General features: G+C 39.7%; 1 protein-coding gene across 12 annotated transcripts in view; it reads right to left on the reverse strand.

The window, feature by feature from the left end:
- Positions 1 to 49: 49 nt before the first annotated feature.
- The window catches only part of KLF12 (KLF transcription factor 12), a 436782-nt gene continuing 410512 nt past the window's right edge, over positions 50 to 26319 (reverse strand). For all 12 annotated transcript variants that reach the window (XM_053216467.1, XM_027064992.2, XM_053216430.1 and 9 more), the window contains one exon: positions 50 to 9922. In XM_053216467.1, coding sequence (XP_053072442.1) covers positions 9741 to 9922 — 182 coding nt within the window. In that variant the 3' untranslated portion in view covers positions 50 to 9740. The remainder of the gene's footprint in view (positions 9923 to 26319) is intronic.

Raw genomic sequence — 26319 nt, forward strand, 5'->3', positions numbered from 1 at the left:
AGTATCAAGTATATCTCGTTCTGTGTTTCAAATCACTGTACACAAGTGGTAAAACTTTTCATAACAAAGGTTTAATTAGAATGGTTAATAACCATGATTTCCAAAGTGTCTGAGTCACCCTTAGTAATAATTAGGGAGTTTTGTTCCATACAAAATGCTTTATTTAACCTTCATGCCTTCATTCAGATAATTATACAAATGCATACAGTTAAAGGTTTAAACTCTATTTCGGTTCACAGCTCAATTCATAGGAAAGTTGAATACAGAAAAGCAATGCACCAACAGAATATGTCTGAGACACCATTAAAAACGATAACACTTGTTCATTTAAATCTCTGAGAATAGACTGGAATAATCATCCTCTGAGAGAGGCTCATTAGGAGGGTCTCCCTTTACATTATCATAGGGCAAAAAAAAAAAAATCACCATTTTACAGTAAAAGGAAAAAAGCTCTGAGTATATTTACAATACATACACTATACATAAATACAAGAACAACACTTACATAATATTAATAAACTTATAACAGGGGTTGCCTAAACACTACAGAGTATATAAATGCAGAGGAAACTATTGGGAAATCAGATCTTTAGATAAGCTGGAGAAATAAATTCATTTGCAATTAAAACTCTGAACAGAAAACCAAATGAAGATTTAAGAAATTAACACATTTGCTTGCCAGCATCATTGGGGGGTTTTATCCTTTAATGCGTAGGACCTCCTCTGGGCATTGTAACTCTCTGGGGTCAGGGACCCGAGAGTCTTTTGTAAAATTACATCTGTAAAGTGAGTCAGACGCAGCACATCTATTCAATTTGCTGTTCAGAGGCTTCAAGCCTAGAATAACTGTTTTGTAAACCAAAGGATGTTTTTGTATTTTTACACAGATGGATCTTGTGATCCAGTCATCATGTATAATGAGCTAAGTGTCAAGGAAAAGGAAAAAGATGCCTGCTTGATTTGGCCAAAGATGATATTTTTCTTTATTCCCATATATTTTTCAAATACGAGTGAGAGATTTATTTAAAAGAATATGACGTTTGAACTGACCCCCACACACCAAGAGCAATGTCTAGACTACTACTAATTATAACTAAGTCATTTTAAGTGGCAGGTGGGTATCTTAAAGGTGGTCTGTTCTCATCGTTTCACAACACAGAAAGTTCTGAGTACATTCTTCAATGGACAAACATGAATTTGCTGGTTTCTCTTTTTTAAAATGAGCATGTTATGATACACATAATTGCATTATGATGCAGGATGACATAATACGTAAGACGATGTTTTCAAGCTGGTTTTGTAAGTAGTTATCTCACATCCACAGAGAGTTGGTTTGCCATGGGATGCAACGTGTCCCACACAGACATGGACAAAACAATACAACTACCGTTCTGTGAGGGGTCGGGGGGGGGGGATGGTGATTTTTTTTAAATGAATTTTTAAACACAACAAATTGTGGACAGACAAGTTGATAGGAAAGAGCCTTGAATATAGGCACCAGTGCCCCAGTTCAACAATACCCATCCAACATGATGAAGCCTGAGGAACAAAATATATATTGCAGTCTGGGTGTAATTAAAAAACTCTGCCATAGGAAAACTAGAAACACAAGTAGGGAGAAAGCATTTTCTATAAGGTTTTACACTGTATCTTTGGAGCACGAAATTAGCAAGGGGAAGATGTCGGTGTGTCCCTAAAATGTCTTACTTTTTGATTACCTGAGCACTTTTACTAGAATGTGACCCAAATTCTACCCTCCTATGCACCCTCATTTTTCACCAAAAATGAATCTCTGTGAACGTCTTGGCAGGCCTGCTTTGGTAAAAGCAAGATATAATTCACAGAGTCTGGTTCTTGCTTTGCACAAAGGGCAGACTCTATTGTCCCAAACATCTAAAATTTCTAGAGATGAAACCCAGAAAGAAAGAAAAAAAAAAGTACTGATGTGACTATTACCACTATTCATCTCTTTTCAACTCACTTAAAGTTGTGGTTTTGTTGTTGAGAAATTGTTGCTTGTGAAACCCAATTAACGGAGAAGAGAGCCCCTTCCCGCAGTGGCTTGTGCACACAGAACACTTGCTTTCAGCACGGAAGGGAATTTGTTTATACAGGTTTTATCTCTTCCCTCAGCCAAGTAACAGGGAGAAAGATCATAATTCAGGGGATTCATTTTCAGAAAAAAGAAACACCATGAGAAATGACATTCTCTTAATGTTTTCTAAGCCCATTAGTGCTTCCATGGATCAATACTGTCAAAGACCTTGTTCTACACAGAAAAGGGGTGGCGGTTGATTTCTCTGATGTTGGACAGCTTCTCACATAAAATTCAATTAAACTAACAATACCATAAACAAATTATTCATAAGATTATTTAAAACATTCCAAGGTGGTACTTTCAGGTGAGAAATCTGAAAAGGAACTATTCGTTCTCTCTCCTTGCTTGTCATCTGAATGTTTGTGATTGCCGCCCCGTTAACAACTGCCAAGAGTGGGCTGATATTCACGAGTTCTATGGAGGTGTACATTTCAAAAGCAATTTAAGCAGATTCTAGAAGGTCTACAGGCGGAAAGGCTTTTACCATACCTACAAATAAATACATAGACTTGAGAAAACCCACTCTGGCTAAAATGCTACCAAGTAGGGGAGAGTTTTCAGGATTTGGGATCTCTAGGCCAAACATTTCAGAGGAAAGTGACAAATTCAGGGAGACAGCTGATCATTGCTGTTGGTTTATAATGATCCTTAATGCAGGACTTCCCAGGAGAAGCCTGATTTCAGATATTAGGTACCATTGTCATATCATGTGCTGTATCTTACTTGGAAAATAGGACTACCCAGCCATAAAACTACTTCAGAGTTAGAAATATGAAAACTTGGCTGCAGGGAAGCCACCTGCAGTGTGGTGCAGTCGGAAGAACACGGCCTTCAGACTAGAGACAGGTAGCTTCACATTCCCACTCTGCTGTTCACTATTTCTGTGTTTGCAAATGACTCAGCCACTCTCTGTGCCCCATTTGCCCAACTATAAAATGTAGACCTGTTTACGGAATAGAGGCAACGTGTCCAAAAATTGCCTACTAGAATCCTTGGTGGATAGTAAGGGTTTAGTAAAGGATAGCTGTTGTTTCCACGGTTTGCTGAATTTCTGACCTTTCAACTTCATTCAGTACTTTGAGACAACTTGTAGGAAACAGCCGTTAGAAGATTTGACTTCAGCGAGATTTCAGAACCCAGCAGCTTTCCTTGGACACTTAATTGGTTCTTTTACACCCTATCCTGGCACATTTCCTTCTCCTTTTTGTTCTTTCTGTAACTTAGAGAAGGAAATAGTGAATGGTTTTCTAGGCCTGTGGTCTGGTTCTGGAGAAATATGTAGACCACTGTCCATCGTGGTAGCCTTCACTGTCTAAAGCCTGAGTGTTTAATCACAGTTATATTTTTTAAAATTGCTCCTACCAAATGTTTGGCTCTGAAAGAGTATAATTTTGCTGATAGCCCTCAATAGCTTGTTTGGGTGGATTTGTGCTCTGAGATGGTAAGGCTGGAGAATTTCCAGGGCTCTTGTCTATTCGTATAATCTCATTGTATATTTCTATTCATGACTCCACTTCTAGCAGTAAAATAATTACAGGAAAAAGTAGGCAAGTTCTGAATGTAAATCTGGTAATTTCCAGGACTAACTGCAAACCTTGGTCAAAGCTAGGCTTACTGTCAGCAGTCTTCAGTAGACTTTTTTAGAGAGAAATGATTGTGTCGATATTCATTCCAAAATGGTTCTTGTAGGATAACAGAAAATACTAGGGAAAAAGAAAATGAAGAAATGTAAAGATGAATTTGTGCATTTGATATTAGTCGACAAAATAAAGTAAAACAAACAAGTATCTCCAGTGTTTTGCTCTACATAATTTGACTTTTGTTAACTGAGCAAAACCTTTTGAGCTACACACAGTGCTTTGCAAGTTTGGGGCGAATCAGTGAAGTTTTTACCTTAAGATTATAATTGCCATATTCCAGAGTATACGTTGAAGATAACCTTAATGTTCAGATTTGCATTCTTACATTCTGTAAGATTAAATTAAGAAATACTAGCGTAAAACAAGATTGGGTATATTTAAAAATCACAAAAGAATTTTCGTGGGTGTTAGAACCTGTTCAATTTACGATGTGCATATATTTATTCTCTGTGTGTGTGTGTGCATGTGTTTCCCAAATGTGGAGGAAAGACCCGGTCTAATGAAGAATTATTGCTGTGTAAAAGCATAGGAATATCTCATTGGTCATAATGTCTATTGACAGGCACTTTCAGCTTTTAATTCATTTCTGAAAAATGGGCATTAGCTTATTCCTGTTGCCAGTACAGATTCGTTGAACATGTGGCCATATCCATAGCACTTCATCTTGTCAACATGTAGCTACTCTTAAAAGTATTCATTCCCTCTGGAATTAAACAAGAATCAGCCAACACCTTATAGTTGTTTTGCTTTTTTGCTTTTTGTTTGGTATCAAAAACTAGTTCACTGAGGAGGAAGATAATTGAGAAAAGAGAATAATTGCTAGATGCTTCTCTTTAGCACAAGTAAAATCCTATGCGGCTATTTTCTCCTCTTCAGGCAAAGACATTTTGAATTTGGAATCAGTTGTCTGCAACTTAAAATGACTTCACTCTGTTTTAAACCGTCCTGGCTAAATTGAGGCAAGTGACCACTCCATTTGGTCAGAGCACAAAGAATGTGCTCTGACACAGTGGCACACAGTTCCCATGGCAATATTGCTAATTGTACGATATACAAGGCATATCTGAACAAGTTTCTTTTTTTTTATTGTGATGAAAACTAGAAGCTCTTTTTTCCCAACATACTTCATCAAACTATTTACAACCTCTGTAAAATTTGTGAGTTTGAAAATACTTTTCCACTATCACATACGTTTACGAATACAGCAAAATATTTTCACTCTATTTTTTTTAAAGATGCAGTATCCTCCTGTGTCATTTTCTTACGAAAATCTGAATTTCTATTGCAACTGCACAGTATTCAGCATATTTAAAGTACCAATGGATATGGGTCGCTAAACAGACATTACTCTATAATGAAACTGTGAAAATATAGCATTTTTAATTTTTATGTACACTTCTTAACTATAAAATGCAGGCAAAGTCATACATAGCATTATAAGCTGATTCCCTAATAAGGTAAATAACTTACATTTCTAGACAGCATGGATTATTACAAATTCATTCTTTTAAAAAAGTTCTTTGTTGATATTTACGAGCCTACTGGCTGCTGCATATACAGGTGTGTATGTGGTGGGGGTGCCTGTACAGGTAAGTGGAAGGCAGTGTGGGGGTAAGCAGAAATGTAATATGGAAGACGTGACTTACCAAACCCCTTTTCAGAACAAAAGCATATTGAATGGAAAGATTTTTGAATGAGATGCACTACCTCAGAAAAACTGAAGGAAGAGATTTGGTCAACGAAGTTACAGAATACATAGAACCTCCCAGATTTACAGGCGTGAGTACAGAGCAAAATCTGAGACGGGACTATGCGGTATGAGTATTAAGGCTTCCTGGGCCCAAAAGGACACATGAGAGTTCTCTCTCATTCAGTCCCTTACATGAAGACTATAGCTCAGTGTTTTATGGGTGCTGGTGTTCTTAACACTGCTTAAATTCTGTCAATCCTCGCTATAAATGTTAAGACACCTTTCTAACAACATCATGGCTACATTTCTTAGCAGTCATAACCACATAACAAAGGCGTAGGAATACATTTGAAGGCCTCACCTCACCAGATTTATTCATTTGCAGCTTTGGTAAGTATAAATAAATAAAGTACAGAATAAGGAATACTGCATCTTTATCCATATACATGTTATTCTAATGAACTGATTTCAAAGTGCAGAATTAGATTTACGTTTAAAACAGAAATGGCAAAGTTTGAAGTTTTAAAAAAAGTTGTATAAAAATGAACACCATCTTTGTATAAGCTGTTCCAGATTTCAACCAGAGTGAGAATGGCCTTTCTCATCCCCTAGTACTGGCATTTGTAAACACTGTAGCATTTTGTAAGGTTTTCTCCCCACCTCACAATTTCCCCTCCTATTTTCCACTTAAAGTGAATAAAAAGTGCTCTTTTTAAAAATGCAGTTTGTGTTATTGTCCACTGCTTTTGCAAATCAATGTCCTATAGTGTTTTGTCGAAGTAATGCCAGGCAGTAGTACATTCTTTATGTGAAAGCCATTAGGGATTTTCGTCTACATGTCTTAATACAACTTAAGACAAGTTATCAAGCAGGCTTCTCAGAGTCCACACATAATTGACAGGATGGGGCTGGAGGTGGATAGGGAAGCGTGAATCTTTCCTAACAACTTATGATCGGAATATGGGGAGGGCATCTATTAAAACCTCCGAGTAACTTGTAACTCTTTCAAATAATGTTAAGTCTCTTGAGCTCCCATCTCTACACCACAAAGAGATAGTCAAGTCTACTACAGCTCCTCAAGCCACTCCAGCTGTCTGTGTAGTTCTCAAACATGCACATGTGTCCAAGTGCAAACTGAACAGCTCCAAATTTAAAACCAAAGAATGCTTCTAGTTAGGCAACTGACAAATCCTTTGGATTCTGCCCCTTGTCTGTTGCTCATCGTCTACTACTGTGCTTTTTAAAAGAGGCTAGAATGGATATAGATGAAATGGAGGAGGCTTTTCCATGCCTGAAGATATTCCTACTTAAAAATCCAATTCCTTCTCTCCCAAATCACTTTCCTTTCCATGGGGAAACACTGGTAGGAAACTCACCAGGAAGAATTTGCTATGTCCCGGGATGAGCCCCAAGTAAGTTTCCGTCCAGGAGATCAGCAACTCACTCACTGCTTGTGCTCGGATCTCTCTTTAGAAGTATCGATTATGTCGAAAGGGGGAAATGTCATAATGCTGACAGGTTTTATCAGTTAACTTACCATCTCCATCTCAGTCTGGTTTCTACTTTCAGAGGGTGGAGAAAGAGCTCACTTCCCTGAACCTTTCCGATGTGATCAGAGAGGAGCAGCTCATTTAGTTCTGTGCTAAATTTAAGTCAAGCTGTCACTCAGGAAGCTCCCACTGCCTGTCAGTTCTACAAATTCTAAAAACCATTTCTACTTGTAACACTCTCAAGATATCTCTCTGCAGAGAAAAGACTGCCCCTCTTATGAGAGTAGGCAGAGTGAAATCAAGTCTACACTGTGCCTGGGCGATTCACCTACTAACAGCCAACCAGGTTCTAGGACCGGCAGTGAGGACATCATAGGCCATGCTGGCCACTCTCTGTGTTCTTTGCCACTGACCAGTAACCAACGCCGGTGTGTAGCAAGAAACCTTTTTCTATCCAAAATGGTCACAAGCAATGAGAAGTAGGAATTGTATACAGTACAGATAAAAAAAAAAACAAAACTTTCCAGTTGGTAAAAAAAAAAAAAAAAAAAAGAAAAAAAAGAACGAAAGAGGAGAAAAAAAAAAAACCCAAAAAAACAGCAACCAAAAAACCCAGTGCTTGGTGGTTAGTAAGATTGTGTAGCAAAAGGAGCTGTTTATCAACAGAATCGCAGCCCTTGTTCGAAGGAAATTGCCTGATGAATTTTTCAGACCTGGCAGAAAATGCAGAGCACGTATTTTTGAAGACAGAATTTGACCTGAAAATCATTATGCTGTTGCTTGAACATTTAAAACAAATTCCTTTTAATACCATCCAACACGAATTGTCCTTGTTTCAATGTTTATAGTTCTTGCTTCATCATTAAAGTTTCTCTGAGTAAGAAGATGATCCCAAAAAGGATAGTTCTACAACCGGAAATTATTTCAGAATGTTCAAACAGTTAAACATGAGCTAGGAATATTGTGAGGTTGATTTGTGCAATTCCCCAAATCAAGTGTTGGTGATTAAAATATATTGCAAAGGCCTATGCTGGCAACCTTTTATATCTAAGCTATAAAAAATCTTAACAACAACAACAACAACAACAATAACAAAAAAACTTCACCAAGCCCCTTAGCCACATAAAGCTGAAAAACAAAACAAAACAAAAAAACAACCCAGCTTTTAGTGGAGAAACAAAATACGGTAATTTTTCTGAAAGAATGCTTGTTGGTGATGTATTGCTTTGTTTCCTGTGTACTTCGCTAGCTGCAAGAAAGGCTCGTGAGTTTAGGGGGCTGACGGGATGATCATCTCCTTCCTCTCACCCTCAGCACAGGATGAGTGGGTTCAACATCCCTGTAGATGCCAGCACAGAACCCCTGGGTTCTGATACAGTTTAGAAAATGAAGTCTATATAGAAGAACCTATTGGAGAGTCACTTGGCCTTGGCTCTCCAAGTGAGGAAACTAGCACCATGTCAGGCTTTCCTCGGGGAGCGCTCCCTTTCCACTGACTCGGTTCCAAGGAGAACTGACCCATTAACCCAAGGGTTAACTCCCTGCTATGCCTCCTTGGCCTTTCTCGTCACCAAATAACTGTTTTCAAACAAGAAAAGGGGAGCATAATCTTTAATTGTGGTACTCAACCAAGCAGGACAACAAACAGCAGAAAGATTACCTCAGGGCTCTAAATGTAACCAAGACATCTAAAATGCTAGGGTGTTTTTTACAATCCCTTTAGTAAGTATGAAAATTGGTAACGTGAGTCCTCAGTGAAGTTATTGTAGGAAAGTCCTTTTATTCATTATTGCTTTTCTCCTCAAGAGGCGCATTATTCCATCTCTGCTTTGTCTGATTTTTCATGTTCACTGACTTTGCCCGAGCAGCCCCACCTCTTACCTTGGTGCCAGTGTGTCTAAGAAAGTTTGTTGTTTTTTTTTCCCCCCTGATTCCTTGTAATCAAATACTAGGGGCAGGAAGAGATGATGCCTAGGTGACAGAACACTGCAATTTGAAGTGGGGCAGTAGTTTTTTAGACAGGCTCTTCCTATTCAACTACAGAACACCTCTGTGCCAGTCCATGCCAGGGCAGACACCGAGACTAGGCTCCAACTGAAATGTCGCTGCCCCTCTGCTCGAACAGATGAACAAAACAGAATCAAAACAAAACAAAAACAATCAACGACAAACAAATGAGAGATTCAATGTTGGTTTTCTTCAGGGCATGGCAGAATGACAAGTTGCGGGTGATATCTAGTTGCCGTCATCACTATTGCAAAGGGCTGCCTGAGCGCCCCTTTATTTTCAGGTAATGGAACCTCTCCAACAGGCTTCTTCTTCTCTACTTTCATGCTGCTTGCTGGTAACAGATTGGATGTGTGTTCTATCTTACTGAGACAGTAACTAAAATTTCAGTAAAAAGAGGGTAAGGGGTGGGATGATGGGAGGAGAATCCAAATTTAAAAGGTCTTGCGCTAGCCATCAATTTGTGGTAGACGACCTTTACGGTATCGATAACAAAACGTCTGACAGCTCAGAAAACGTACAAGCTACAAACATCTTGAAATGGCAGAGTACCCAGCACGGGAAACAATGCCTGTCTCTTCAGCATTTGTGTCACGGATCTCCCAGGCCAGCGAGAAGACGTTTCTGGTGTAGTCGTGCTGGGGGTTACCTTCAGACCGAAAGGAGAAGTGTTACTTCTTTTTCCTGCTCTGGTTTCAGACATCGTGGGATGGTGATGCCCTTTTGTGGTAACACTGTGAAGGGGATTCAGCCCTGCTGAATTGGGTGCCGCTAAGAGATCCAGCTCTTACGCTCAGCTGGACGGGTAGCATTCCTCACACCAGCATGTGCCTCCGGCGGTGCAGTGCCAAATGATCTGACCGGGAAAAGCTGCGATCACAGTCTGCGCACTTGAATGGCTTCACTCCCGTGTGTTTGCGGTAATGCCTTGTCAGTTCGTCCGAGCGCGCGAACTTCCAGGTGCAGCCTTCCCAGGTGCACTTGTAGGGTTTCTCTCCTGGAAGAAAAAGGGACACACGCTTTGGTGCTCCATCACTTTTCCGTAACAACCAAGCCAGCACTAGGGGTGGGGCAACTGTGGCTCTCAGGGGATTTTCCATCTGGTAACCTTTCTGTCCGGAAACCTTACCATCCTGCCAGTGTATCTGGGGTCAGCCAGGTGGGGGTTTCAATCCCGTCTCTCCTGTTGGGACATCTGGCAGACTTAGTTAACGCTTGCACCCTCAATTACCGGGGAGTTACTTTCCGGTCAAAATACGGAAAGGCGTAAACTGATCACTACTGGATATCATCTCGACTGGGTGACTAAAGAGGCATTTTAGGTCTCTACTTAGGGTTGATTGGGCTCTAATGCTGGGACTCACAAAGAATTATAAAGGGTAATTAGTTAGGTTTTGTTTCAATACTCCTCCCAAAATGTATACCACTTGGATGGTTTAAAGCTGTTTCAGGACACAATGTCCATTTATCAGTCACTGAGAATAAGCAGAGTCTCATTAAAAGGTAAAGCACTCCACCACTCCCCAGAAATTAGGTATGAAGTACCTATCGTTCATAAACCATCTACTTTTTGCTTGTCTACTGGAAAGGAATCCTAGATAGCTAAGAGTGTAAAGTTTAAATACCCTTTTCAGTGATTTAATTACAGCGAGCCCTGAGGAATCATCAAGTTGGTTTTAGTGTTGAAACTCATGGTGAAAAGCAGTCTGAAGAAGTATGTAATTTGACCAGGTCCTTCAGTCAACTTGTAAGAACAGTAAAATATGCAAAGGCTTTGCTGGGAAAAGATACACTACCCATTGTCCAAACGAACTCACAGGGGGAGAGAGACAATGGTTGACCCAGGTGTGTTTTTTCCTGGCTCTCACTCAGAATGGATGCCCTGTCCCCATGCAACCCCACAAAAAGTGATCTCTCCTTCTGTTCCTTCCATCCAATAGTCAACAGAATTCCTGGCCACACACAGTCTTTGGTGAAAAGGACCTATGACAGGGAAGGGAGTTTTTGGCTGATTCCTATGCAAAGTGAGTATTACTAACCCCACCTTACAGATGAGAAAACTGAGGCTCAATGCAGTAAAGTAACTTGCCCAATGTCGGAAAAAAAGAAGCGTTTGGTTCCAAATCCAGCCCTTTTCACTATGTTACAGTGGAATGTAGAATTCTTTTCCCATGTAAACTTTGTCACATCCTCAAAGTTGGTTCTACTTTCTCAGGAACTCCCAAATTATTCATTTCTTACTTCTATTATATCATCTATCACAAGGTATCATAAAGATTTTATTTAGGTGCCTTTTCCTCAACCAGTTTCTGAATACGTGGAGGTCAAAGACCAGGCCGCTACCATTTCAGTATCCTTGGGGTAAAGGATAGAATAAATATCAGACAAGTTCTTGAATGAATCAACAAAACTGCCACACACACACACACACACACACACACACACACACACACACAGACACACACAGACACACACACACAGAACTATAAGGCTCTGTACACAAGAGTACAAGGGACACCAACATGGGAGAACTAGCCTGAACTGGACCCAACATTTTTACTCAACCCTGAAATAAATGCTATCCCTATGGGCCCTTTCAGGATCAGGAGATCCTTTCAGAAGTGAGTGAACGGCACAGACCCATTAAATCTAGAAATGCTGATGCTCTAATTGTGGGCCACAGAAAGCTCCAGGTTGTTCTGAAAGAACTCCTTTCAAGTAGAAGCCTACTGAGTGGATTAACCCAAAACCTTACCCTCTGACACATTCTGGATGTCAAAAGAAGAGACAAAAATCTTCATTTGCAGGTGTCTATTGACCAAAGTTGAACAGAAATTAAAATAATAATAAAAATCAGCAAAACCCCTAAGTGGAAAAGATTGAGTGTCTCCTCCATAGTATATCACTGGCAACTGTTAACATGCTTTTATTTACATGCCATCCCTAGACGTTTGTGACGTTTATATCATGAGCATGGGTGATAAGGAGCTGAGCTTGATATAAATCGTGTCTTCAAAAACACATCCATCTTTGGGGCACTGAGCTCAGCTAGCGGACTCAGTTACCAACGGGCATTTCTTAGCTCTCTCCTGTGTCACCAGGAACCAGCCACAGAGAGTGTAAAGTTATGAAGGAAAGAAGACAGCGTTTTCTAAATTGACGGATGGATGGAGAAGGGTCATGTGTGTCCGACTCCCCTTGCCGTTCCAGATGGAGTGAGGGGAAGAGGGCCCACAGCTGGGATGAGCCTGGAAAATAAGCAGAGGCAAGGAGGACCCAGGGGCTTCTAATTTCATCTCAGGAGGGATGTTAGAGGTTTCGATGGCCTGCCTTGGGGACACTTTCTTGTCTCAGGTGCTCTCTGGCCTTCCTTACACCTCCAAAGTAGGCACTTCATATTCTCTAATTTCTTCCTCGCAGTTATAATAGTCTTACTTTTACTTTCATTTTGGCTGTTGAATTATGGCATTTATGTCCTTTACACTTGAAAATCTATAGCAGAGGGTGGGAAACTGTGGTTCCCTGGCTAAATCTGGTCTTTGGCCTGTATTTTGTGCAAACTTTGAGCTTACAATGGTTTCTACACTTGTACGTGGTTGAAAAAAATCAAGAGCACTATTTCATGGCACATGAAAATTACATGCAATTCAAATTTTAGTGTCCATAAATAAGTTTTTATTGGAACACAAATCATGTTCATTTGTCTACATATTGGTTATGGCTGTCTTCCAGTGATGGCAGAATTGAGCACTGCAAGAGAGAATAATGTAATAAAGCATCTAGGCCTGAAATGCTTAGAATATTTACTATCTGGCCCTTTACACAAAGTTTACTGATCCTTGATGTTAGGAAGGCACCTGAACTTTGCATAGGCTTCCTGATTACATTAACTTACTGACTTGGGGTATATAATACACACTGTTAATTTGGGATGGGTGGGTGAGGGACTATTTTGGCTATAGAATAATCACTTACTCTCCATTAAGGACCCCAACTAAAATTCTAACAGCACACTCAGTAATAAACACATGATATTTCACACCACATACTCTGAGAGTTCTGGATTGAGTGACTCTCTGAAAAGGCTCACCCAATCCAATCTGAGTTTTAAAAATATCGTTAGGGTCTTTTCTGCTCATTAAAAAATGAGGAGGGTCTTCCTATGAGAGTCAGGATGGGGTAGGGTCAGGCATGTCTCTGTAAACTTTACAGAGATTCTACAGTGTAGAACAGTGATTCTACATGATGATGGAGGCTCCTCTCCAATCCCTTTCACTACAGTCGTCTTACAAGGCCATTGTGAACCATGATGAGTTTCTATGACTAGCTACTGAGTCTGGGGGAGAGAACACTGATAGGGAAGGATCAGAAAGTAGCTTAGCTGTTTGGCATCGTTCCTGACATGGCTATTTTAGGGGGTGGGGCCTAAAATAACTGAGGAAGGCAGTAACTGGTAGCAAGAATTTCTGTGAGCCCACAGACTTGGAGCAGGAAAACTTTGTGCAAAATCTGAGAAGTATTCTGTGAGGTGGAATCAAAGCACAATCAGTGATCATGAAAGACAAGGCTGGGTGAAATGGGTGCAGTGAGTCAAAAGGCACAAATGTCCAGTTATAGAAAAAATACATCATGGGGATGTAATGGAACAGCAGGTGACTGTAGTTAGAATACTGTATTATATATTACAAAGTTGCTACGAGAGTAGATCTTAATGAAAAGTTCTTGTCATGCAAAAAAACCATCTGTATCTCTGTGCTGATAGATGTTAACTACACTTACCGTAGTGATACCTTCACAACATATACAAATATCGAATCATGTTGTATACCTGAAACTGGTTTAATACTGTATGCCAATTATATCTCAAAAAGAAAAAGGAAGTCAAGGAAAAGGTCTCAAAAATACAAGAGGCAGACATGTCCCTACTCTTGAATAAAACCAATGAAAATGATAAAAGTTTTTAAGTTATTACGGGCTAGGTGATGAATGAAGGCATATAATGAAGAATGCAAACCTTCTCTACTCGGCAGTGGGGAGGGAGAAAGTGTATCAGAAAATAGTAAACTTAATTGTCTGAGCAATAAGTGAGTTTTTTCTTGAAAATTTCTTATAAAAAGGTATACTTTCTTTTTAATATCCATGAAAACTTAAGCATAATATTCTTTGCCTATTGCCTCATTAATAAAATTAGAGTTTGAGTATTTTCTCTCCATACTTAAAAAAAAACAGAAGGGAAAAAGAAAACAATAAAAAGAAAAAAAAATTAGAGGCTGAGCTATAGGGGGTGAGAAGAGGAGATGGCTGTTCTGATCAGGCAGAGAGCTGGCTTCTGCCCTTCACTCCAGAGACCTAGGTTTTCATAAGAGACTCTTCAGTACAGAGAACAAACTGAGGGTTGATGCGGGGGTGGGGGGAGGGGAAAATGGGTGATGGGCACTGAGGAGGGCATTTGTTGGGATAAGCACTGGGTGTTGTATGCAAGCGATGAATCATGGGAATCTACTCCCAAAACCAAGAGCACATTGTATACACTGTATGTTAGCTAACTTGACAATAAATTATATTTAAACCTGTAAGAACAAAACTCATATATATTAGCAAAAGAGAGAGGGAGGGAGAGAGGGAGAGAGAGAGACCTAGGTTTTGATTATACCTGCCCAAGGCCTAGGATTTTATTAAAAACAAAATCAATAAATGTTCTTTTTGGACTAGTCAGTTCCAGAAGTGGATAGAAGAACAATTTTAGTGGCCACTGCATTGTATTAAACTCTGTATTTTATTTTATGCTTATGCTTGAAAGCAATTTAAAGGATACAATCTTGTAAGCAAATTAGGGTAACAGAAACTTCATGATGTGAGGAAAAGCTTATTAAAATGATAAATACGTTTGTAAGATATATTGTAGCATGCAGACATGAGCCCTGAAAGGATATAATGAACAGACAGAATCTTTCTTCCATCCTGTCTTCTTTCCTCCAAAATCTTGCTGGAAAGTAGAAAACTAAATTTACTAAGAAGTTAGTGGTAGGCACAGAATAGGGAGTGTATGTCCCATGACAATTTTCCTATGGAAAGTGTTGGCTTGGACAATGAAAGGAGTCAGGCATCTCCCTGGGTCTATGCTTCTATTGTACACAGCTGCTGTGCATCAGGAGGATGATGGGGAGAGTAAACACGATTTCCAGTAATTTCTTCAGGAATCGTGAACTGTCCTTACACTCATTTGAATTAGATTTCTGCAAATGTGTTATTCAAAACTGTTTTCTCTAGAAATAAGCTAAAAAGAAAAACAGCATGCCCACCTTCTTCCTTCTTTTGTCTAACTCACAAGTACACTTTGAATCCCTAGTGGCAAAATCTTTGAAAGAATAGTTAATATTTTTCAAAAAAAAAAACCAAAAACCTGTAAGTTTTGATTCCACCATCAGATCACCTGTGATTTTTGTGTCTTCTCCTCATCCCATGAAATAATGAAATGACAGAAAATGACATGGTACATGTCATTACCAATAAGTCATAGTTTAGATGATTTTTCTTCGCTAAGTTGAGACATTAAGCTACTAATGTTTAAGAAAAACCGAAGGACATGAACTAGGTAATTAATTGGTAGCTTAATCCCATGCCATTACCTTGGGGAGTTTACTAACTTTCAGGTCTTCAGTTCTGAAGCGTGAAGTTCTCCATGTCCCATGACAAATCCAAGCCATTTCCACACTTTGTATTTGAAAAAAAAGAATGCGGCTATTTCTGAGCACAATCCGTCCTCCTCTGTTGTTTAAAAAACCTGGACTAAACTATGAAAACCTCTGAAAAAGGAAAATGTTAACCAAAACGAATAGCAAAAAAGCTTCTATTTTTTAAAGTGGAACAGTCCTATAAAGAGTAAACAGAGAGAAAAAAAAAAAAGAACAAGGAAGGGGGTTCGTTAAGTTTTGTTATGAAACACTCTTTTTAACTCCGCTTTCAGAGTTCAAGCTAAATACAATTTTATATGCGTGTGTGTGCGTGTGTGTGTGTATTCACAGGCGTTATTTAAACAGAAGTCTAAGTGTCCAGAGAAAATGAAAACTCACGTCAGGGTTTTCTTCTGGAAACAGTCAACAAACTGATTTATTATGAGAACCCCTGTCTCTTTCAATTTTGGTTAAAGAAAAGGATTAAGAGTCACTAAATGCACTTCCATGACATTTACCCAGCAGAAGCATAATAAAGTCTAAAGAAAACACCAGGTCTTGAATGGATTCCCAAAACCCACGAAACAAAAATAACTTTTTCAGGTACCTCCCATCTTCCCATCTGAAATGCTGAAAGGTAAATGTGTACTGAGACAAAAGACAGGTGCCCTTTCATATTAAAATGACGTGTAAGCAATACACATAAGAGGAATGTGCAGTTTGAAAAGTCTGGGTCAAACAAAACACCCATGTTCTCACATCAGCTACTCTCTGCTATTTTCTCAAGCAACTGAAAAGGAACACCTTTTGCAGCAGGAAGCACAGGCTTTTTTTTTTTTTTTTTTTTTTTCAGTTCAGAAGTGCATTTCTGAAATGTGTCCCTGTTTAACTTTTATGAAGTTATGGGGCCCCAGACGCTGACAAATGAGCTTCATTACACTCAAGGCTCAACATATTTGCTGTGACAATCTGTTTCACTTGAGGAATGGTATTTGCATATGACAGGGGGCGGGGGGGGGGGGGGGGGAGGGGGAGCAGAATCAAGATTCCTATCTTGTCTTCTGGTTTCTATTACCTTAGTTCATAAAAGTTCACACAATTTTAGATCTGGGAGGAAATTAGGTGCTTTTAAAATGAGGAAACAGAAACCTGGAGCTGAGATTACAAAGCTCTTGACTTGTCCTCAGGGTGGACCAGGCTGCCTTCCTTATTGGTGGTGTTAAGGTGGCCTGAAATAGCATAGGCTTTGAAATCGGGCAGAAAGCCTGGTCAGATGCTGGCTCAGTCATCGATCTGCAATCAGAGCTCAGGCTAGAGCGTTGGGCTTTCTGAAACATCGTCTCCCCATCTGTAAAATGGAAACACTGTTTCTACACTTGGGAAACTAAAAGTACACGTGGCATGTGCCTGAGAAATGACAGGTGCTCAATAAAATATTTAATTTTATAGTTATGAAATTCAAGGTTTTTCTGTTTTTGCTAGGAAATATAAATTATAAAGTTAAAAATAGATCCTGTTTGCTATGTTTCAAAAAAAAAAAAGAATTAAGAGTTTTCTGGTAATTGGATGCCAATCTTGACCTTGATTTTCCTAACATTTTAATTATAAAACTACGAACAGAACAATGTAGTATCTTATAATTTAGTATTTTATAATTTGTTTGATCCATTTGATCTTGTCAATTCAATTAAACACGTAATCAATGTTAGTCTCTGCCCCACTGAATTGTCTGGACTGAATTAACTGTCTTTTTTCATTATGCGTAAATGAGACAAAGTGGATTTGTTCTTTCTTCCCCATGCAATTCCATAACGCATATCTTTGATGAAAACAATATTTGCCAAAGCATATAGCACTTTCCACACACAGCACTTTGTTCTAAGAGCTTTACAGACGTACGCTTTGCAGTAACCAACTCCATTTCACCCCGAGTTGGTATGTGATAAAGGTAGGATTTGAATTCTGGGAATCGGATACTAGAGCTCACAGGGTTTTTTTTGTTGTTGTTTAATGTTCATCTGTTTTTGAGAGTCAGCACATGTGGGGCAGGGGCAGCTAGAGGGGGACAGAGGATCTGAAGCAGGCTCTACGTTGACAGCAGCGAACCTCACGGACCGCAAGATCACGACCCGAGCCAAAGTTGGACGCTCAACCGACGAAGCCACCCAGGTGCTCCAGAGCTCAGTTTTAACCTCTCTTCTATATTTGCCTCTCAACGCTTTAAGTCACTGCTTTAATAAACCAGGATATCTGGTCACAGCCGGATGTGCAGACTGAAAATGTGAATTAGTACTTGCAGGACAATGTGTTAACACAGAGACTAGCTAGCCCTTCTCATCCAGAAATCAAATATAAATGACCTAAAATATCCTATAATAAAAACATACTTTACTGAAAGTAAAATGTTCAAGGTCTAAGGGTAATACTTTATTTGGCTATTCTGAGTTTATTTTTCCATGTAGTGACAATATTTATTTTCCTATGTTTCTGGTTACATTTTCCTTTTAGTTTCTTTTGCAGAGAGTTCTGCCTTTACCCGTCCCTGAAATGTTTACCAAGATTTTGACTCTGACTTCTTCTCACCTGCATAAGTTCTCCTTGGCTCCTACGGCTTCCACCACGACTCGTACGGAAAAGATTCCTAAGTCTCTACATCTCAGTCTCTCTCCTAAGCACCACAGAGAGATCGACCACAGAGGTGGTAGTCCAAAGGTTATTTCAACATGACCAAAACTTTACTCAGCAGCTACCCCCTAAAAAAGACCAGTTTCTCCTTCTGCTTTGCTCTCTGGAGAAAAAGGCAATCCTACCTACTCGGGTGTCAAGTCATAAAGTTCTCTAGTTGGAGGGATTTCTTGGACTTTTCTGCCTGCCCCGACCTGATCATTACACCTGCCAGCTCTGCCTTCCACATGCCTGTCCAGCTATCCTCTCCAGTTTACCCCCCAGTTGTGAGTGGCCTTTCTTTAGGTTCTTGCCACCTTCCACTGACACCAACTTTTAATGGTTCTGTGTCCCTGTCTCATGTCCTACCCTCTCCAATAACATCTGCAACACATTGAAGGAAAATGTTCTCAAAGACAATCTGATCACGTGGCTGCCCGGTACCCTGGACATGCCCATGTTAAACTCTCCTCACACCCCCCTGTGACTGCTGGTTTTACTGTCTGTCCGCCCCTCAGCGGTTGAGTACTGAGGGTGGCTTCAAGCTTTCTTCACTACCGTATCCCCAGGGCCTAGGGCAGCAGCTCCTTGCTGGTAATTGTTGCTTAAATGAATGACACTATTTTAATTCAAAGAGCTCACATTCCCTTAAAATATAACTTGCCACAGTTAACTTAAGAGAGGGTTAAGGGAGGTGCCTGGCTGGCTCAGTTGGTGGAGTGTGCAACTCTTGATCTCAAGAGTTCGAGTCTCATGGCAGGTGTAGAGCTTACTTAAAAAAAATGAGCAATCTATGTTGTGAGGCGGAGAGCCACTGCTAGCATTCTACTCATTCTACCATCTTTTCTATTCTAATGAGTTAGAGTATGTATTTTTGAGAAGGAAAATAAGTTTGGGAGATTTTATCTAAAACTAGTGCTATTTAAAGGGCTGGTCTACAAATATCTCATTTTAAACCTGTGAAATTACTAACATGACCTGTGAGTGAGCCTTCTATTTTGCTACTCAAATGAGCATTAATTATTGTAATCTTTAAAGCAATGTATGTATTTTATAATTCTTTCTATTCTTGGTTATGAAGATTTTTTATTGAATTATCATAAGTATAATAAATAAACATTATTTTTTATATATTCTTTAGTGGTGGATATATTTTCTGTAAAAATACAGCTCCTCATTATCTTTAATCGTTCCATTAAACCCGCCAATTTTGTATCAGTAATAGTTAATTTTGTCATTCAGGATAAGATGACCCAAACTCACAATCTAGCCATTCTTCGATAGAACACAAGAAAGTACAAGGGCTGGGAAAATTATTATCCCACTCCTGCCTACAACACAGTTTTCATTGGTATCTGGATAAAATAAACCCAAAAGTAGGGGCGCCTGGGTGGCTCAGTCGGTTAAGCATCCGACTTCAGCTCAGGTCATGATCTCACGGTCCGTGAGTTCGAGCCCCGCATCGGGCTCTGTGCTGAAGGCTCAGAGCCTGGAGCCTGCTTCAGATTCTGTGTCTCCCTCTCTCTCTGACCCTCCCTCGTTCATGCTCTGTCTCTCTCTGTCTCAAAAGTAAATAAACATTAAAAAAAATAATAAAAATAAAAAATAAACCCAAAAGTAAAAGAAGAAAAATGCAGAGCGTGGTCATAAGATGCCTAAATACAGTAAGTACAGCACTGGTACCCGCGTTCAGATCATTAATCTGATTCATATTCAGATGATCAGGTTCAGCATGCTTCCACATGGTAACTCTCCAGGACAGGTTAGAGTAAGTCCTCCATAAATGAAAACAAGTACAATTTTCACAGCACTTTGTTATCCATCCAGATTATTCCAGTTCCTTTTTACAGACGGCACTTGAATGCCTGCTCGCTGGGGTAGGTGGTTTTCACCACACCCGTGCCATCAGGACCCATCACCCTGGCTGTGCTGCTGCGGAAACTTGTATCAAGCTCACTTCAAGGCTTTCCTATCCTGCTTCACACCAGCAGATATTTGCAGACATGGCTGTCTCCCCCACCACACTTAAAACTCCTTGCCGTCCACATCTTCACAGCGTACCCGTTACGGTGCACAGTGCTACGCACTGCACAAGTACTCAGAAGCTGCCTATTTATTTATTAATGCTTCTGGTCCTGCCTTCTCATTGGCTTTCTAACAAAGTAACATTTTAATAGACTCCGAAGAATGACCAGTTCACATTAATGAAAAGCTTTAAAAATATGAAGTCACGTGTTATCTTATTACTTCAAAGCACCTGAATGACAGTCACTAAACAGGTACCCAGGTAGTGCTGGCCAGACATGCATGAGAATGTGGCTTGAGTGGTGAGGCTGGCAGGTTATTAGCAAACCTGCCTGAGAGAGGGTGTCGTGACAACAGCACAGGTTCTAGAGAAACTGGTGTTTGAATCCCAGCTCCACTGCTCAGCCACTGCTGATAGTGGGTAAGTACTCTCACCTTTCAGGGTATTTAGAGATACAATTAGAATAGGGAATAGGGAAGGCACTACTCCTAGAGCTGAGCACAGTGCCTGGGATCTGGCAGGTCCTCAGGAAATGCCAGCTCTCTCCCATCTGTGGTCTCCATGTCTGTTCATAGCATTTTCCCCTCCTAACCACACACGCTGGCGGTCTTCAAAGCCTCCCTCTCCCTCCCCTCCTGTCCAATCAGATGCCAGGCCCTGTTGTTTCTACTGCCACAGTGTTTCCCACATACCCTCCTTTCTGTGTGACACAGAGATGCCCCAGCGCTCTAGGGTCATGGAAGGTTCTACCTGCCTAGGGAAGGAGGGTAGTCAGATGGCTTAACAGACAAGGGGACACTGAGATAAGCGTTGAAAAATTAATAGCATTTCTACCAAAGCAGGAAGAAAGGAGGCCCCTCAGGCAGGCCATTTCAGGTAGGAGGAAATGTGTGAATGAGCTCCACACACTGAGCACAGTTGGAGAGCTATTCCTTTGTTTGCCTGAGGAAAGGGGGAGATTGGGATTAGGGTCAAGCAAACGAGGTTTAACAGGAGTCAGAGGAGAAGGGCCTTATGTCCGAGTACAAAGGTGTCCCCAAACTCCCTGGCCATCATAGACAGCTCCTATTGCGTTCTATTGTCCTTTTGCTTGGACCTTTTATAGGGCTTTGCACACTTGACCTCTGTTATGACTATCCATGCAACTCTTATCTAGTACACTTAAGGGCAAGTTCATTGAAGATGGGGGCTTATGCCTCCTCCTGCCTTTTTCAAGATAAAAATCTATAATGCCTTAGACGTGGAAAATGCTCAATAAACATGGGTCATGTTGAATCTGTTTCGTACATATGCTTTTTGTACATATGCTTCTTGACATAGTTACAAATGAAAAACTATGTTTTACTAAGTATTATATATATATTCCTTATAGGATTATTTACATTATCATTTTATCAAAATGATGATAAAGAGGACTTATTAAGTAACAGCTTTCACTGAACTTTTTCTGAATCACAAAATTTTTAAATTAGGAGAGTCTGAAGTACAGAGATGACATTATTATAGCTGCTTATGATGACTGTATACTAAATGATGCACACTTTTTAGCCTTGAACCTATGATTACAATAACAACATATACCCACGTCAATATTCATACGTACACAATTTCAATTCAACAAATAATTCTTCAGCCCTTGAGATGTGTTAGTCACTGTATTTACCGGGGATATAAAAATAATGCCCCCTATGGTAATTATGCAACAATGGGCTATGTTTATGGTCAGAGACAAAAATGAAACAGAAAACCTGAGACTCACAGAGTGAAGTGAATCTCTCAGTTAGGGGCGAAGGACAGATTCAGACTGTTGTCTCCTGACTTCAGTTTAGTTCTATTTCTATTATAGTTTCCTATTTCTCAGCAAGTACCAATGTGCTCATACTTGTGAGCTGTTTGCCTGAGACTTACCAACAACTTGTTGGGAAAGGATTTGTGCCTGAAAAATGTTGGTTAGCTCTTCAGTGATTAATGATCTTGGCATCACTAAACCCTATGCTTTATCTAACAACAAATCTAGACAGCAGACCTGACACAGAGCTTTATACGAATGAGTTATTTAATTAATGAAGATAGATGTGAAACTCTAAGCAGCACCCCACTACCTGATCTGGCAACTACAAGACCTCTGAACAAAAGGCCACTCAAGTGCACAGCTGTCACAAAACTCACGAATGTCTTTGTAGGAATATCATGAACCCATTTCGAAATCTCACGCAGTTAAACCCGATGTCAAATTAGAAGCAAGAAATGTGGGAATAGCAGTGAAAAGTGATGAGGCAAGTAAGAAAGGTGAAAAAGCATGGAATCTGCAAGCATTTAGCATAGATGTTGTGTCTGAATGTGTGTGCATGCACACATGTGTGTTCTCCAAATGCACAATCATTATCTGATGTTAATTATAGAATGATATTAATTACAAAAGCATCATCCCTCAAGGGAAGAGGTAAATAATGTATCATTGCCTTCATCTGTGGAGGTAGGGAAGGACACATTTTATAGACTTAAATCGCAATTGGTTAATAATTTTAAAGCATCCATGTAAGTTAATTTCTTTGATGTGTAAAATTCAGACATGAGTTACTTCTGATAAAGCCAGATAGATAAGAAATGTGATTGCTTTACATTTACTGATGATTAAAATTCAGGCAGATAGTTTTCATATGAATTAAATGAATATTGGACAACACGGCTAAATGAGGCTCACGGACTTACTGGAGAGTAGGATATCGAGCTGGAGTATAAAGTATTCCCAGATTCATCTGAAACTGAGCATTTTTATATGCTAAAATTACTTTTTAAAAAGTCTGGCTTAAAAAGTATCTTTACATTTTCTTTCCTTTGTTCATAAGTAAATTGCAATATTCTGCAGAACAGTGATAATGACGTCATGTTCCACACACCACCAGAGGGTTCCAGGGGACCCTCAGACCCTTTTAGAGTAGACCCAACAGCTGGTTGTAGTGCACCATCTAGTGGCTGAAGGAATCACTGATGCCTGAATGTTTCTTGTACTGCATTTTCGAAAACACTATGATAGATATATTTAGAAAATAAGAGAATTGTAAATAGCAATTCCAGATTTGTAAGACTATTTCCCTCTAAAACTTATATTTAGATCATTTAATAAGTAATAAAATTCTTGACCTGAGGGAAAATCATAGCAACATGCTAGTTATGTATAACAAAGGCTTAGATGGCCATTAATTTCATTATACTGCACATTCATTTTAAATACACTGTCCACTGCTTCACGTAGAGGAGACACAATCTATACCAGTGAAAGGGAACAATGTACCTGCTGACAGGATTGCTGTATAGGATTGCTGAGATACAGTTTTTTCCTCCTTTTTACTGTGCCTTAAACAATTTACCACAGGCGAGTGTTAGTAAAGGCATTTAAAAATGTTCGGGCAAGTATTTATGTTATTATCTAAACTGCACAGTCATGACAATATACTTACATCATTTTTAAATTTAAAAAGGCATTCTGTAGAATTTCTCTTTTTACTCTAAATTGCTATTATCTAGAAAATGTTCCTCTTTTCTACCAATGTGTTCAATTTACTGCGTGAGTCCTAAATAGATGACTGGTCATGTGCTAATAATGCACAAAAGATCAAGTGTTAAAGGTAAAATTAATGTGACTTTATCAAAGAAAATTTCTCATGGCTACTTGCTCACCTCCTATAGCGTGCGTAGATCTTATAAGTCATGTTATAATCCCACACGCTACACTCATTGTGATTGGTCACACACAAATAACTTACTCAATGTGCCTGGAGCAAAGGTAAGGCTAAGATATTTGTTAAAAGCAAAGCAAGCCAACCTCAATCCCTATACAGCTAGTGTTGATTTCATCTTGAACGCAAAGTTGAGAAATCTCGCATAGAATTATAAATCAGAAACAAGTATGGGCTCCCTCTGAACCAAGTGGCAGTAAATCAACCAAATCCCATTCTTTCTTTTTAGAAGTACTATTATTTGCTAATTTAGGAGGCTATGTCTCGCAGAGTAAGAATCTCCTTGTGAAGTCGATGAATGGATTTGGGATGCCTTGGTTTGGAGCAGGGATTTCACAAGGACATTCTGATGTAGCTGTGAGACCAAGAAAGATGGGTTGGAGGTAGGACGATTAGGTGGATGTTTAGCTATTCGTTAATGAATTAAGACCCACTTGGACGAAAGTCTCTGAGATCACATCTCAGGGCTTTGTCCTTGAACCTGTCCTACTTAATACCTGGCAGATATGGAGAAGCTGAAGGACAGAACTAAAATACTAAATGCAAGGCGGGCAGGGAGACAGTTCAATGTCATTTCAACTTATTGGGAGAATGGGCCCCAATATCAAATGGATATACAATAATTATTTCCCAGACTTGGAAGGGCAGGTGCAGCCCTCAGAATACCAATTCTGGCCTGTATCTCCTACAAGAGATCAGCCAGCCCGCAGTGAAAAGTGTCCAGGGAGAGGAAATGCACTACTCCCAAGGGAGCCATCCCTTGAGGGAGAGGTCTAACTACAAACACAACATTGAATGTTCAGGTTTAAAAAAACATTCTTAATTTTTTTATTTATTTTTGTGAGCAAGAGAGACAGAGTGTGAGCGGGGGAGGGGCAGAGAGAGAGGGAAACACAGAATCCGAAGCAGGCTCCAGGCTCTGAGCTGTCAGCACAGAGTCCGATGTGGGGCTCAAACTCATGAACTGTGAGATCATGACCTGAACCAAAGTCGGATGCTTAACTGACTGAGCCCCTGAATGTTTAGGTTTTAAAAGAAACCAGTTATAGGTACAAGGGATGGGCAAGATGTAGTGTTCAGCACATTTTGATTTAGCTGACTTAAGAAAGAGAGTCAATTGCTAGAAGACAATACAATTGTTGCATTTTAAAACCTCTTTCCTCAATTTGTGGTGTGAAAATTTTAAAAGACACAGTGACATGTTGGAATACAGCTAGAAAGACGTGGCTAAGATGACTGAGGACACCTGGTTTGGAGAAATGAAGATGCAAGTCGTTGATGATGGGGTTTCGAGGGGCACCAGGGCCAGGAAGCGGAAATGAGAGCATGATAATTGGAGCTATTCCATTTAACCCGAAAGTACTGAGAGCCGAACAGTGTCATAACAGGCAATTCAATACCGTATGAGGGGAGGACTTGGTCCTCAGAAATGTCACCCAACTTGTCTTGCAGAAGAATCAACCGTCTGCCACTTGGAGGTTACTAAAAACCACTGCTACGGGAACAATACTTGACCAGGAGACACCATTATACAAAGGAGGTAACGACAGCTGCAACCACCTGGTGTTGTGACGATCCAATAAAAGAAAAGATGTGTGCGTGTGCAGAAAACTGCATCAGAATGACTTGTTCTTTGTAAGAGATGACACCCAAGGGATTCCCCTAGTTAGGGAACAAAGTAGACTCTGTGGCATACAAGGTCCATTTGGACCCTAGGAGTCTATGATTTCATCTTATTAATAACCCAAGCTAATTAATTCTGCTTCAACATTCAAAGTTTATAATGCTTTGAACTATACATCATGTCTCCCCTACCTTCATAGTCTATGTCAAATCCCTTAATGCCATGAAGTTAGATCCTTTAATAGCACCTAATTAAACCATTTCCTCTCGTTCACTGTTCATCATTCGGATAAATGGAATAGAGACGTCTGTGTACAAATGACGTTAATATGTATTTCAGTATGCGCAAGGAAAATAGAAGTAACTTGAAATATATCGTGGTTTACTGTAGATAGATCCTTCTTTTTTTTTTTAATAATAGAAATGCTCCCTTTAAAACTCAGTATTATGACCTGATCATACTTAACGACTATGATTTATGTTCATTATCCACGGACAGGATGGAACATGCTTATTTGATTTTCATGTTTTTATATTCATTCTTTGCCTAAATGGTAAAGAAACTGATTCAAAAATAATGTCTAAGAAATGAAATAAAAACCTCTCCTGGGGAAGCTCGGAATCAATGGAGAGGCAAGAATCTGGAATTAAGTACAAAAAGGAAAAG

The sequence above is a fragment of the Acinonyx jubatus genome, chromosome A1 (assembly GCF_027475565.1).
Source record: "Acinonyx jubatus isolate Ajub_Pintada_27869175 chromosome A1, VMU_Ajub_asm_v1.0, whole genome shotgun sequence".
Lineage (NCBI taxonomy): Eukaryota > Metazoa > Chordata > Mammalia > Carnivora > Felidae > Acinonyx > Acinonyx jubatus.